Consider the following 13,914-nt stretch of genomic DNA (forward strand, 5'->3'; position numbering starts at 1 on the left):
CAGAGCCTGGAGCCTGCTTCGGATTCTGTGTCTCCCTCTCTCTCTGCCCCTCTCCCACTCATGTTCCATCTCTCTCTCTCTCTCTCTCTCTCTCTCTCTCTCTCTCTTTCTCTCTCTCTCTCTGTCAAAAATAAAAATAAACATTAAAAAAAAATTTAGAATGTGAGGTGCTTAAAACCACTTCTTTCCATTAAGAACTATAGCCACCAATTCTAGGACAACTAGAAATGTCCCAGTCTGCATCACAAATACACAGGTGTGGGTGATATACTGTAGGGCTGATATGTTGTGGAATCTGGGAAGAAATCCAAAATAAGTCAATTTATGCAAATGCAAAAATAGGTACAGGTTTTGTTTTGATGCAGGTGCAGAACAAAGAATCAGCCAGCAAACAAGATAGAGAATGATAGAAAATCAGGGATGGATTCCATTTAATGATATTTCCTATCCATTGACATTGAACATCCACCGGGTATTATTATTAGAGATGATAGTCCACAAGCAACCAGTATACGTTGCATAGGTCTGGATACACTGTATAATTGCTCAGAAGTGGGAAGGTAGTGTCTCCGTAAGCATCAATTTTAAAATAAGATTATGAATCCTTAACCAATATGTACCAAACATCCCAGTACACATGCGTGCGTACAGATATTTTATTTTTTTAATTTTTTTAACATTTATTTTATTTTTGAGACAGAGAGAGAGACAGAGCATGAACGGGGGAGGGTCAGAGAGAGGGAGACACAGAATCTGAAACAGGCTCCAGGCTCTGAGCTGTCAGCACAGAGCCCGACGCGGGGCTCGAACTCACGGACCACAAGATCATGACCTGAGCTGAAGTCGGCCGCTTAACCGACTGAGCCACCCAGGCACCCCCATACACAGATATTTTAAACACAGAAAGATTATATATCAATATGTATGTACTTAATTCAAGGTGATCTCTATTGTCAGACTACCTGGATCTGTACCTAGGCTCCAAAACTCATTAGCTCATTCATCTTGCAGACTTCCACATCTTTCTGTACCTTAGTTTTCTCTATTGTAGAGCGGGATGTTGGGACCATTGGTGGGTTAATGAAGGTAAAGAATAAAGAGTCATGTGGGGCACATAGAAATCATTCAGTAAGTGTTAGCTGTCACAATTACATTTTATTAGAGAGTATTTAAAACTTATATAATTAGGGGCACCTGGGTGGCTCTCAGTCAGTTGAGTGTCTGACTTCAGCTCAGGTCATGATCTCATGGTTTGTGGGTTCGAGCCCCGCATCTGTGCCGATGGCTTGGAGCCTGGAGCCTGCTTCAGATTCTGTATTTCTCTCTCTCTCTGCCTCTCCCCTGCTTGCACTTTGTCTCTCAAAAATAATAAACATTTAAAAAATTATGAAAAAAATTAAAAATTTGTATCATTAAATATTTCTATCTATATGCCCTGCCACTAACTTAAAACCAGCATTTCAAAAGTAAAATCATTCTCTTCCCTTCCCAATCCAGCCTTTTCCCTATATTTTTGTCAGAATATCTGAAGAGCATTTTTTTTCTTTTTTCTCTTATATCAGTAGATCTGTTTTGAATTCTAAGTGAGACAAACTAGCTTAAGCAAAAAAGGGGAAATTTGGTTCATGTAATCAGAACACAGGGAGGGCTTATATGAAACTGGCCTCAGAGATACCTGGAACCAGAAACTCAAATGCCCACAGAACTCTCTCCTCTATTTTCAGGTCAGCTGTCATTATCAGAGTGGTGCCAGGACCACAGAGCTTTCTAAGCAGCTCTGTAGAAACATCTAGGGAAGGTTTCTGATTGGCCAGTCACAGTGCCTGGAGGAATGACATACTCTGATTGGCAGAGCCAGAGTCATGTGCTCACTGCTTTAGCACAGAGGTGGAATACACAATTTGGCAGCCCCTACCAGCCAAAGCAGTAACCCAAAGGAAAGGTTCCTTAGCCCTATTGCAAACCACCCTAAACCTAAAATGTGCTTCTATTTTGTCCCTCTTTGATCAATCAGGATGCTTTCCAGGACTGCTGCCCTAACTACACATCTTATTTTATTTTTTGAAACATCAGACTTCTGCTCCAAACAGAAATTTCTCCTCCCCATCCCAGGTTTCGATAATTTCCTTGTCTTTGTTTAATCTCCACTGCCTACCATCATGCCTTCTACTGTCTCTGTATCCCTATAAACCTTGTAAACGTCCTGCTCAAATCCTGCTTCTCCATGGAGCTTTGTGGCATGATGACTACACTGCTCTCTCCTTTCTTTGAATTCCTCCCTCACTTGCGTTCTATTCATAGATAGATCATAGTTTTATTTTTATTTTCATAGTACCCAGAAAGATGCTGAATCCTACTGACTGAGCTGAACTCTAGATAAGGTGTTTAACTCAGAAATGCATGCCATGAGCTAGGCATGTACAAATCAACAAGTACCTTGAGACTGAATAGATTATAGAATTGCTAGATGATCATATGACCAAGTGGGATTCAACAAGGAGTAGAATTTGGTCTGCTGCCCTAATTGTCATAATTGTCACTACACGTATTTGTGAACTCTCCTTCCAAGTTTGTTTTCCTATTGTGTATGGTGTTATTGGCACCCAATAATTCTTATTGAAAAGAAAGGAAGGAAGGAAGGAAGGAAGGAAGGAAGGAAGGAAGGAAGGAAGGAAGGAAGAAAGAAAGGGGAAAAGAAAGAAAGAAAGAAAGAAAGAAAGAAAGAAAGAAAGAGAAAGAGAGAGGGAAAGAAAGAAAAAGAAAATTAGAAAGCAGGAGGTTTTAAAGAAATAGTTGTTTTTGGGACACCTGGGTGGCTCAGTTAATTAAGCATCCTGCTCTTGATTTTGGCTCAGGTCATGATCTCACAATTGTGAGATCAAGCTCCATGTCAGGCTCAGTGTGAAGCAAGGAGCCTGCTTGGGATTCTCTCCCTCTCCCTGTCTATCTGCCCCTCTCTGGTCATGCTCTTTCTCTTTCTCCCTCTCTCTCTCTCTCTCAAAATAAATAAATAAATTTAAGAAAAAAAGAAATGGTTGTTTTCAAATAAATATAGAAATATTTTTCTAGTAGCATTTTGACTAGAGAATATTTTAATGGGAGGCAAATGTAAAGTTTTATGAAATGTTTTAGAGGTTGTGTTATGAAGTCTCTAGATTCTGAAGACATTACCTTTAAAATGTTTTATTTTATCTAAACCCTTAAAGCAGTGAGCCATTTTAACCTAGAATGTTGGAAGGAAATTGGATGGTATTTTTACACTCCAAAAATGAGGAGATCCATAACCTATTACTTTAACACGCATGCGTGTGCACATTAGATGTGTATATCTCTACACTTACACACACATAAATACATTGATAATAGTAGAATAGAAAAACCGCAAAGCATGTTGTTACATCAGATTCTAAATTCTGACAAAAAGTTTGCCGTAAGCCATTTCCTTTTTCTTTTTTATCTCCCTTTAAAACAATGTTCAGCATTTCAGGTCACTGAACAAAAGAAAATGATCTGTGCTAATTCTCTAGGAAAAAACACCTTCAGTGTCAAACTAAGCATTTGTATGATATTTTCTACCATTTACAAAAATCCTTTCAAAACCTTTGTCGACCAACACCATAGTCTCCTGGAAAAAAAGCACTACTCTGTGAATTTCACAATAGACCAATCATTCCAATCAGCTAATTGTGATAATTGGATTTTTTATAATTCTCCTCACCTTAGATCTTTGTCCTTCTGGCTCATTTCCACATGCCAAATTTTTATAGAAGTTTTCTGGATTGGAATTAACTAGATAGGTTCTATAGTTTTTCTTCTAAAAATCATTCTTCCTGAAATGATCCTGAGGCATGAAAATTCTAGGCCAGATTATAATAACATCTCAAATCAACAAAAATAAAAGTTAAAAGCATACATAACACGTTGAAAATGCCTATTACTTTTAGGATTTTCTCAAATACGTACTTAAAATTGAGAATTCCAAAGAATAAGTTCTTGTCTCAGGATTAACTTCAGTTCTCATTTTGCTGCTCCCTCGTTTGTTTTGGAGTCTCTTAATTGGCTTTAGATTTATCAGGAACAGTGTAGTGTTTTAATTATCCCCAAGTATTTCCCCTGTGACTTCTAATAACTGAAACCCTTTCTTAATTAACTTAGTGGATTAGAATCGGGTTTAAATTATAAGTCTGAGGGATGTTTTTCTCTATACTATGTATCCTATCTCAATTTTTCTTCCTGGCTTTTAATTGAACTCCTTGGGAGCTCTCCAAGACCAATTCAGTGCAGTCTATGGATTAGCTTTGGCGGTACCTCTGGGTGGAAGAATCTCATGGGCAAACTGTTTTTCAGTCCCATTAGTGCGAAACCATTTATGCAAAACAGGAATGACAACAAACCTTGTCAATTTGAGTCTAGTACTTCACCACATGACTGTGACATGTAGGGGACACACTGAGCAAAGGAAGCAGGTTGAGGATATTTTCAACATTTTTTGAGACACAAAGAGACCATTTCATGGTCACAAAAACTTACTGAAATGGTCCCTCCCACCCTCTCTGTTACCAAGAAAGAGACAGAGAGAGAGACTGACCAGGAGCCTCAGAGACTTGAGTACTCTTTCTTTTTGTCAAAAAGTTATTATTTTGCATGTTTCACTTTAATTCCCAGGGAGGAGGGGGGTCAGGGCCTATCTCTGGAGAGGATGTTCCCTCAGCAAGACATGCCATGTGCTAGGCAAATTACATGCAACATCTATTTCATCTAATTGTCACAGCACCCTATAAGGAAGGTATTATTACCCATATTGTTTCTTTGAGGAAAAGAAAAGCTCAGAAAGGTCACACAGCTAGTGAACAGCATGAATAATGGTCTAAAATTCCAACCCAATTCCAACTGATTTCAAAGTATATGGTCTTTCTTCTCCACTACTCTGCCTGGAAGAGATTTACAAAGCAAATACGTGGAGTGTTTTAATTAAAATTAATTTTGCTTTATTTTTAAAGACTTTCAAATACTCTTTGGTATAATTAGCAGTTCCCTAGGGTCTCATAACCAAGTCTGGGAATCAGTGATGCAGAGACTAATCAAATGTATTCAGGAACAGTTACCATAACCAGAGCAGAGAATTAAATGGCACAACTTGCTCCTCTCAACAGTATAATGGGAACAAAATCATCTCCACCTGATGCTAGGATGTGCATATGATCTTGAAACTGAAATGACAGAATGCCAAAGAGCCCCCAGATGATTGAATCTGTGGTTCTTCTGTCTTTTGGAAAGGCTGGGAAAAGGCAGCTGGTGAGCTGGGATCTGGACACCTCTTGGGTCGACTTTGTCCAGTTCTACATCCAGATTGGTGGAGAGAGCGCTGCGTGCAACAAACCCGACAGCAGAGAGGAAGGTGTCCTCCTTCAGTACAGCAACAATGGGGGCATCCAGTGGCACCTGCTGGCAGAAATGTACTTCTCAGACTTCAGCAAACCCAGGTAACCACCCCTGATGGCCTTCCACTGGTTTCCAGGAACAGTAAAGAGTTCAGTTTTCTTGAGCTGTTTCTCGAATGTTAACTATTGCAAACATAGACAGACTCATTAGATTCTGACATAAATGATAGCCCAGTATATAAAAATTTCATTTCATTTGTTTATGGACAAAAAGCACTCACTTTCGTGTTTGAATTTTTAAAGAATTTGGGGAAAATTGTGACTAGAGGAAAAGACAACGGAACAGTTTTCCCAAAGAAACTGCATGATATAGGGATGTTCCAAGCTCACATTCCAGTTTGCAGGTTTTGTGAATGCACACACACACACACATTTATATATATATATAAAGAAGCATACATTTATATATTAACATCTGGATATGGATATAGGTGTTCATTGGTTAGATTTAACAGCAAGATGGATTTTATTAAAAGTTTTCAAGGGTGCCTGGGTGGTTAGGTTCTGACTTCGGCTCAGGTCATGATCTCATGGTTCGTGGGTTCAAGCCCCGTGTCAGGCTCTGTGCTGACAGCTCAGAGCCTGGAGCCTGCTTCAGATTTTGTGTCTCCCTCTCTCTGTGCCCCTCCCCGGCTCACACTCTGTCTCTCTCTCAAAAATAAATAAACATTAAAATTTTTTTTAAGTTTTCATATTAGCACCAGAGCTAGTCCTGGACAAAATATGAATGAATCTGTGGGGCTCAGATTTCTGAAATTTTTTACTGACCCATCCCTGTCTTGATTTTCATGCAAGGAGGAAATATATAATACCTTAGACAATAACTCTTAAGGAGTTTGGGAAAATGACTCGTGTTTAATACTAATCCCTATACCAGACAATCAATGTGTTTTTCTATATTTAAATTTAGTTATTTTACAATTACGTAGCATTTTGAAATTCTGTATTTATACTCTATATTTTATATGTGTCATTAAAATCTATTCAAGGATATCATTTTTAGAGTATTCCTCTTATAATCTCATGTTTGTACTTTAACAAAGAGACAGAATTTTTCTTTATATGTTGACCACCAACCCATTTGAAGTTTTAACATCCTATTTGGCATTTTACAACTGAACTTTGTTTTATTGAAGAAAAATATTATTGAAGACTCTGTAGGTTCAGTTCTTACAAATTAAATTATTTTAAACATACTGTATAACAGAGAGCTATTTTGTAGCTTGAAGATTTAGAAGTTTGTTCTTTTAAAACACTGAGTCACTTAAAGGTGACATAACTTTCCATAGTATAACATAAGTACCCATGCAGATAGACCAACCAAAAGTACTTCTTCTGAGAGACACTGGGAGAATCTAAAACCAGAGAAGAGCCAGGGTGCCTGGGTGGCTCAGTCGGTTAAGTGTCCAACTTCAGCTCAGGGTTCCTGGGTTTAAGCCCCGTATCAGGCTCTATGCTGACAGCTCAGAGCCTGGAGCCTGCTTCAGATTCTGTCTCCCTCTCTCTCTGCCCCTCCACTGTTCATGCTCTGTCTCTGTCTCTCTGTCTCTCTTTCTCTCTCTCAAAAATAAATAAAACATTAAAAACATTTTTTTAATAAAAATAAAAAAATTAAACCAGAGAAAAGCCAACTTGGGTAAAATGAGAGACATAACATCCAGGGAGAATGTCAGGAATGGTGTGTGGGAAATGGGACCTGGTGAGATTTCCTCCGGTACAAGGAAGAGGGAATTCATAATGGTGCCAAACTAGCTGAAACAACAATTTAAAATAATGGATATTACTTTTTCCAAATAATATCATTGGCAATCTGGAAATTATTCAGCATTCAGTAAAGTGACTGAAGTACTGTATAGACAAACAGAAGTTCAGTAGCTTTTTCAGATTTCATAAATATTCAGTTTTGATTTATGGGAATTTTTCTTTAGGACCAGACTGTTTCACCACATTATCAAAGAGTTCTATGACACTAAAAATGGTTGGAAAATTTTGAGTTGGAAGATATCAGAAAAAGACCCCGTTCATGGTGGCAAATACATAAATATAAGGACTAATTTTAACAAACAATACTAAGCATCTGTGTAAAGAAGACTACAAAATTTCCTTCAGAGATATAATAGAAGACAAATAAGTGGAAAATAATATAACATCTCTAGATAGGAAAACTAAAGATTGTGATATGCAGATACTTCTTAATTTATGTTTCATGCAATTCCAATCAAAATCTTAGTGGAGAGGCCCCTGGGTGGCTCAGTCGGTTAAGCGTCCGACTTCGGCTCAGGTCATGATCTCGCGGTTTGTGAGTTCAAGCCCCGCGTCGGGCTCTGTGCTGATGGCTCAGAGCCAGGAGCCTGTTTCAGATTCTGTCTCCCTCTCTCTCTCACCCTACCCCGTTCATGCTGTATCTCTCTCTGTCTCAAAAATAAATAAAGGTTAAAAAAAATTAAAAAAAAATCTTAGTGGAATTTGGGGGTGAGGAAGGACTTTGTATCTAGACATATAAACTGGCAAAAATAGCTTAAACTGTTGGGGAAAAAAGAGGAATGCCCCACATGATATTAAAACACACTGTATAACCTAAGGTATTTGAATGGTGCATGGATAGACAGAAACAGTGAACCAAATAGATCACCCAGAAATTGGCTCAGATGTGTGTAAAATCTTGTATATTAAAAAAAAAATAAAAGACACATCAACTATCAATGAGAAAGAAGTGGTTATTCAAACAAGCAGTGTTAGAAAAAAATGGGTAGGCTCTAGGGGAAAATTATCTATTAGATCATTACCCTACCCCATCAAAAACTGTTAAAGACTGGTTAAAGATTTAAACATTTAAGTTACTTTCTGATCTTAGAAAGAGATGTAAACTTCCTAAACACAAATTCAGTGGAAGAATTAACAGAGGAAAGGGCTACTTATGTGGAAATATACTACGTGTGAGTGTGTAACTACATACACATGTAACACATGCCTGTCAAAGAAAACAAAGAAGAGAAGAAAGACTGAGAAAATATTTGCAACCAATATGAGAAATAGAGGATTGATGTTACTGTAAAGATTATCGAAAACACCAGTAAGATCCCAATTTTAAAAAATTGGTAAAAGAAATGAGTAGATGTTACAAAAGAGAAAACACAGAGGTTTAATGAAATATGAATAATAGCCAATGTCTGTTGCAATAAAAAAGATATCATTTTTCATCAGTCCGGTGGTCATTTTTTAATGATAACACCAGTGCTATTTCCACATGGGAGCAGCAAGACAGGTCATTCTGCAAACCGTATGACTCTTCCAGGAAGAAATTTGGAAAAATCAGGAGCCTTAAACATGACTAGTTTATTCAACCTGGTAATTTCATGTCTAGGAATTATTTGTAAATCTTTCTAAACCTTTCTAAATTATTTCTAAAGAAATAAACCGAGTCATAGCTGTATACATAAAGGTTTTCAACACAGAATTATTTATAACAGAGAGAAGTAAAATAAACAATAGTATGTCTGTGTCATGAAAATATATAGACAGTAAAATGATCTTAAAAAATAACTATACTGACACGAGGATGTGCATATGACATAATATGAAATTTCAGACTGTAGGATGCTGAATTATACATATATTTCACCTATAGGAAAGATTACATGCTTTAATGATACATCAAGATGTTAGCACAAGTCAACCCCATGCAGAAGATTATGGGTGATTTTCTGTTTCATTTGTTTTTATTAAAAAAAAATGTTTCTTCTTAATGTTTATTCATTTTTGAGAGAGAGAGAGAGAGAGAATGAGAGCAAGCCGGGGAGGGGGCAGAGAGAGAGAGAGGGAGACACAGAATCCAAAGCAGGCTCCAGGCTCCAAACTGCCAGCACAGAGCCCGACGTGGGGCTCAAATCCACGAACCGTGAGATCGTGACCTGAGCCAAAGTCCAACGCTTAATCAACTGAGCCACCCAGGCGCCCCATCATTTTTAATGCATAGTAAAATGAAATGGTTTGGAAAAAATTTTAATTCTATTTTAATGTAATAATATACAGAGGAACAGTTTTTTCGAAGTATTTCTTAAAAATGTTATGCCGTTGTCATGGTAATCAAAAGGTTCAGTAAATCAGACTTAGTAGAAATATCTGCCTCAAAAAGTTACAATTCCAAATGGAATAAACATGGCCAGGACGAAACGGACTTACAACTTTAAACCTCTTGATCTGATCTGTCTAAACTTAAAAAAAATGTATCAAGAGATCAGGGGCGCCTGCGTGGCTCAGTCGGTTAAGCATCGGACTTCAGCTCAGGTCATGATCTCACGGTTTGTGTATTCGAGCCCGCATCGGGCTCTATGCTAACAGCTCAGAGCCTGGAGCCTGCTTTGGATTCTGTGTCTCCCTCTGTGTCTGCCCCTCCCCTGTTCTGTCTCTCCCTGTCTCTCAAAAGATCAAACAAAATTAAACTTTCTCTTGTTGCTACTCTTGTTATTTAAACAGCTGCTAAGAAGAAAAACAGCCTTTCCTTTCCCAGCCGTAAATGATTTCCTTTTATGCAGATTCGTCTACCTGGAACTTCCAGCTGCCGCTAAGACCTCTTGCACGAGGTTCCGCTGGTGGCAGCCTGTGTTCTCAGGGGAAGGCTACGATCAGTGGGCAGTCGATGACATCATCATTCTGTCAGAGAAACAAAAGCAGATCATCCCCATTGTGAACCCGACTTTACCCCAGGTATCTTTCCTATGCCTGAACTCCAAGAAGACAGGATTATAAAAATAGATGGGATTACGGAATTCCTCACTTCCCCCAAAGATTGATTGCTTGACCCTGGAATATAAGCTTTATAAGTAACATAAGTTTTCTGTGTTTGTAGTTACTTTTTTACACTTAATCGTTTTGTTTTCTCTCTATGCTACTAGTTCACAGATTATTTAGATATTTTAAAAAAATGGCTGGGAAGTCTGGCCAAGACATCAAGCACAATTATTAATGTGTTTATAAAATTAGATATACAGTGGCAAAATATTTTCAGTGGTTAAATCATCAGGAAAAAGGGCTTATGGCATTAAAAAAATAATAATTTAGAGATTCTGCTGTATTTTCCTAGCAATACAAATCGTACATGGCCCTGCATGTCATAAACTGAAAATTCCTTTCTTGTTTTCAAAGCTATCAAATTGCCTTTCTGTGTTGTCTGTGTTGTTTCTAATAGAACTTTTATGAGAAGCCAGCTTTTGATTACCCTATGAATCAAATGAGTGTGTGGTTGATGTTGGCTAATGAAGGAATGGTTAAAAATGAAACTTTCTGCTCTGCCACACCATCAGCCATGGTATTTGGAAAATCAGATGGGGATCGCTTTGCAGTAACTCGAGATTTGACTCTGAAACCTGGATATGTTCTACAGTTTAAGGTATTTATGCACAGACTTCTTCCCAGGGCAGGTAAAAGAGCAAACCGTCTCCCAGACTTGTAAGTGACATCGAAAGAACACAAATTTTTCAAGCTCTCTTGAAGAAGGGACTCACTTGAACAAAGGTTCAGCATTCTTAGAATGGCAAAGCTCTTTATTTAGCTTTACCCACAATGAAAAAAACTGGTCAGGTTGAAAACTGACCTTTAGATTTTCTATCTGATTATGACTTAATGAATCCCATGCTTCTGAAGGGTAAGAGAGTTCTCTTTTTCAATTTGCTAATGCTTTGGGGACTTATGAGTTATTTTGTGTTTTTACTATAGGATTTTCAAACAACTTCCCTTCCTTTGATTCAGTAAATTTATGCCTTAATGATCACTGCTTTCTTAAAACCTTGCTGTTTTTCAGCACTGTGATAACATGTCTACACATATAGGAGTGCCTGGGTGGCTCGGTCAGTTAGGCGTCCAACTCTTGGTTTCGGCTCAGGTCCTGATCTCCCAGTTTGTGAGATTGAGCCCTGTGTCAGGCTCTGCACTGACAGCGTGGAGCCTGCTTGGGATTCTCTCTGTATACTGTCTCTGCTTCTCCCCGACTAGTGCTCGCTCTCTCTTGCTCTCTGTCTCTCAAAATAAATAAATAAACATTAAAAAAAAAAAAAAAAAACACCAAGAACATGTCAACATGTATAGCAAGTTATTTACTCTGACAAGCTCTTTTTTCAGAAGCCTAATCAAAATTTCATTTTGTTTATAATAAAATCCCACTGGTGAATTCTGGGGTCGAAAGTAATGCAGTTTTAATGAGCTAGCACAACTACATGGTCCTTACGTAACGGCAGGATGCAGATGGTAAATAATTTACAAATGGAATTATTCAAGAGATCAGATGTTTATAGGCAGCTCTTCAAATATGATTTCCACAGGTCTGTAAACAAGAAATTTAGTCATAAATAAAATGATTAGTGAAATGTTATTCTTCTCTGTTTAGAGTTTGATGCTAAACTACAGTGGAAAAACCATTAACAGCAGTATACGACTCTATATTAATGTGTTGGTACTGCCTAAAAATGGTAACAAAATAGTGGCAATAGCAAAATAATACCTTGCTGGAATACTATGCTCTTTCTCACTTGACACCTTCTCAATTTCATTAATCACAAAATCACAATACTGTAGGTGTTAAAATCTGCAAGATGGCATTCTGGTGTTTAAAAAATCTAAATCAGGGGGCGCCTGGGTGACTCAGTCAGTTAAGCATCCAACTATGGCTCAGGTCATGATCTTGTGGTTGGTAGGTTCAAGCCCTGCATCAGGCTCTGTGCTGACAGCTCAGAGCCTCGAGCCTGCTTCGGGTTCTGTGTCTCCCTCTCTCTCGGCTCCTCCCCCACTCATGCTCTGTCTCTGTATCTCTCTCTCTCTCTCTCTCAAAAATAAACATTTTAAAACATTACAAATAAAATAAAATTAAAAATCTAAATCAAGAAAACATTATGAAATGTTTCAAGTACTTAAACAACCAGCAAGAATGCACAATGCCTAAGATAATCTCAATTCTCAAATGACACCAGCAGAAGACTTTTGATTGTTGCTATTAATTGATAATAGATATGTAATATGGGTCATTTGGGGATTGATGATTAATGTATATTTGGAATCTGTGACAAGAACTTGGTGTCATTTGTACAAAGTGCTGGTACATTTTTGTAATGCATGCCATTTGTCAAACACTAGTTGTTAAGAATATAGACATGAAAAATATGGCCCTGGCCCTCAAGGAACTCAGAAATTAGGAAGTGAGCCAGAAGAGAGAACAGTAATTCTCACAAGAGTGTTGTAGTAGAAATAGGCTCTGGGTGGTATGAGAGTACCTGGCATATTGCCTGGCGTGTGGCAGATGCTCCAAAAACATCTGTCAGTTGGAAGGATGGATGGATGGATGGATGGATGGATGGACGGATGGATGGAAGGATGGATGGAAGGATGGATGGATAGATGGATGGATAGATAGATAAGTTGAAATGAAAGGTCTCTGGAAATACAGACTTAGCCAGATGAACAATGGAAGGGGAAGAATTCCAGTTAGAGGGAACAGAATGTGCAAATATACAAAAATAAATGAAAGTGCAAATTAGAAATGAAAATTTGGAAACTCTTAGGAGTTTGGAGTGTGTGCCACAAAGTTGAGAGAGAAAGTTGATCCTCGTTACCTTTATATGGTACGTTAAGCCACTTGGACATTAACCCAAGAGCAGTGAGTCATGGAAGGGTTTTAATACATTAAGTGCAAGAATCAGACCCGTTTTAGAAAGATCCTTCCAGCAGCAGTATAGGTGTCGACTTAACAAGAGGAGAAACTGTAATCAACAAGTGCATTTATTCATTTATGCAACAAATATTTGTAAAGCCTCTACTATATACCAGACTCTGTTTTATGCTATGAGCATAAATAGGAATAGAGAGTGTGGACTCCAGTGGTGTGGGGTAGTTATCATTTTATAAGGTGTTGTCAGGTTCCCTCACTAATAAAATGACTTTTAAGCTGAGACCTACAAAAGTTAAAAGGGTGAGTTATGCAGCTTTCTGGGAAAGACCATTCCAGGCACAAGGTACAAAAAGTACAAAGGCCTGGCATCAGGAGTGTGCTTGCAAGAGTTCAGAAAATCACAAGGACGCCATTGTGACTAGAGCAAAGAGAGCGAGAACAGGGAGACACATAGAAAAAAGGAGGTCAGACTTGGACTTTTGCTCTGAATAAAATGGCTAGCAGAAGAGACATACTCTGACTCAGGCTTTTAAAGAATCTGGTGACTGTGCTGGGAGTACAGTGGCAGAGGCAAAGGTGGAGACAGAAAGACCAGCTGGGCAGCTATTGCAATGATCCAGGTAAAAGATGAGGACTGTGCAAGAGTGGAGGAGGCGGGGAGAAGTACTCAGATTGTTGACTATATTCTGAGTAAAGAAAGGATGCTAGAGTAGTCATCAAAGTATGAAATGAGGCCAGATTAAAGCACTGCGTGAGATTATAAAAATAAGTAGATGATCTGCGAGATGTGAAAGGGGAAGAGTCAACAGGTTTTGG

General features: G+C 38.2%; 1 protein-coding gene across 1 annotated transcript in view; it reads left to right on the forward strand.

The window, feature by feature from the left end:
- RELN (reelin) overlaps window positions 1–13,914 on the forward strand; it is a 524,409-nt gene that overhangs the window by 396,732 nt on the left and 113,763 nt on the right. The window contains exons 25-27 of the mRNA XM_042964909.1: window positions 5,278–5,483; window positions 9,977–10,148; window positions 10,630–10,830. Coding sequence (XP_042820843.1) covers window positions 5,278–5,483; window positions 9,977–10,148; window positions 10,630–10,830 — 579 coding nt within the window. The remainder of the gene's footprint in view (window positions 1–5,277; window positions 5,484–9,976; window positions 10,149–10,629; window positions 10,831–13,914) is intronic.

Source organism: Panthera tigris, chromosome A2 (assembly GCF_018350195.1).
Source record: "Panthera tigris isolate Pti1 chromosome A2, P.tigris_Pti1_mat1.1, whole genome shotgun sequence".
Lineage (NCBI taxonomy): Eukaryota > Metazoa > Chordata > Mammalia > Carnivora > Felidae > Panthera > Panthera tigris.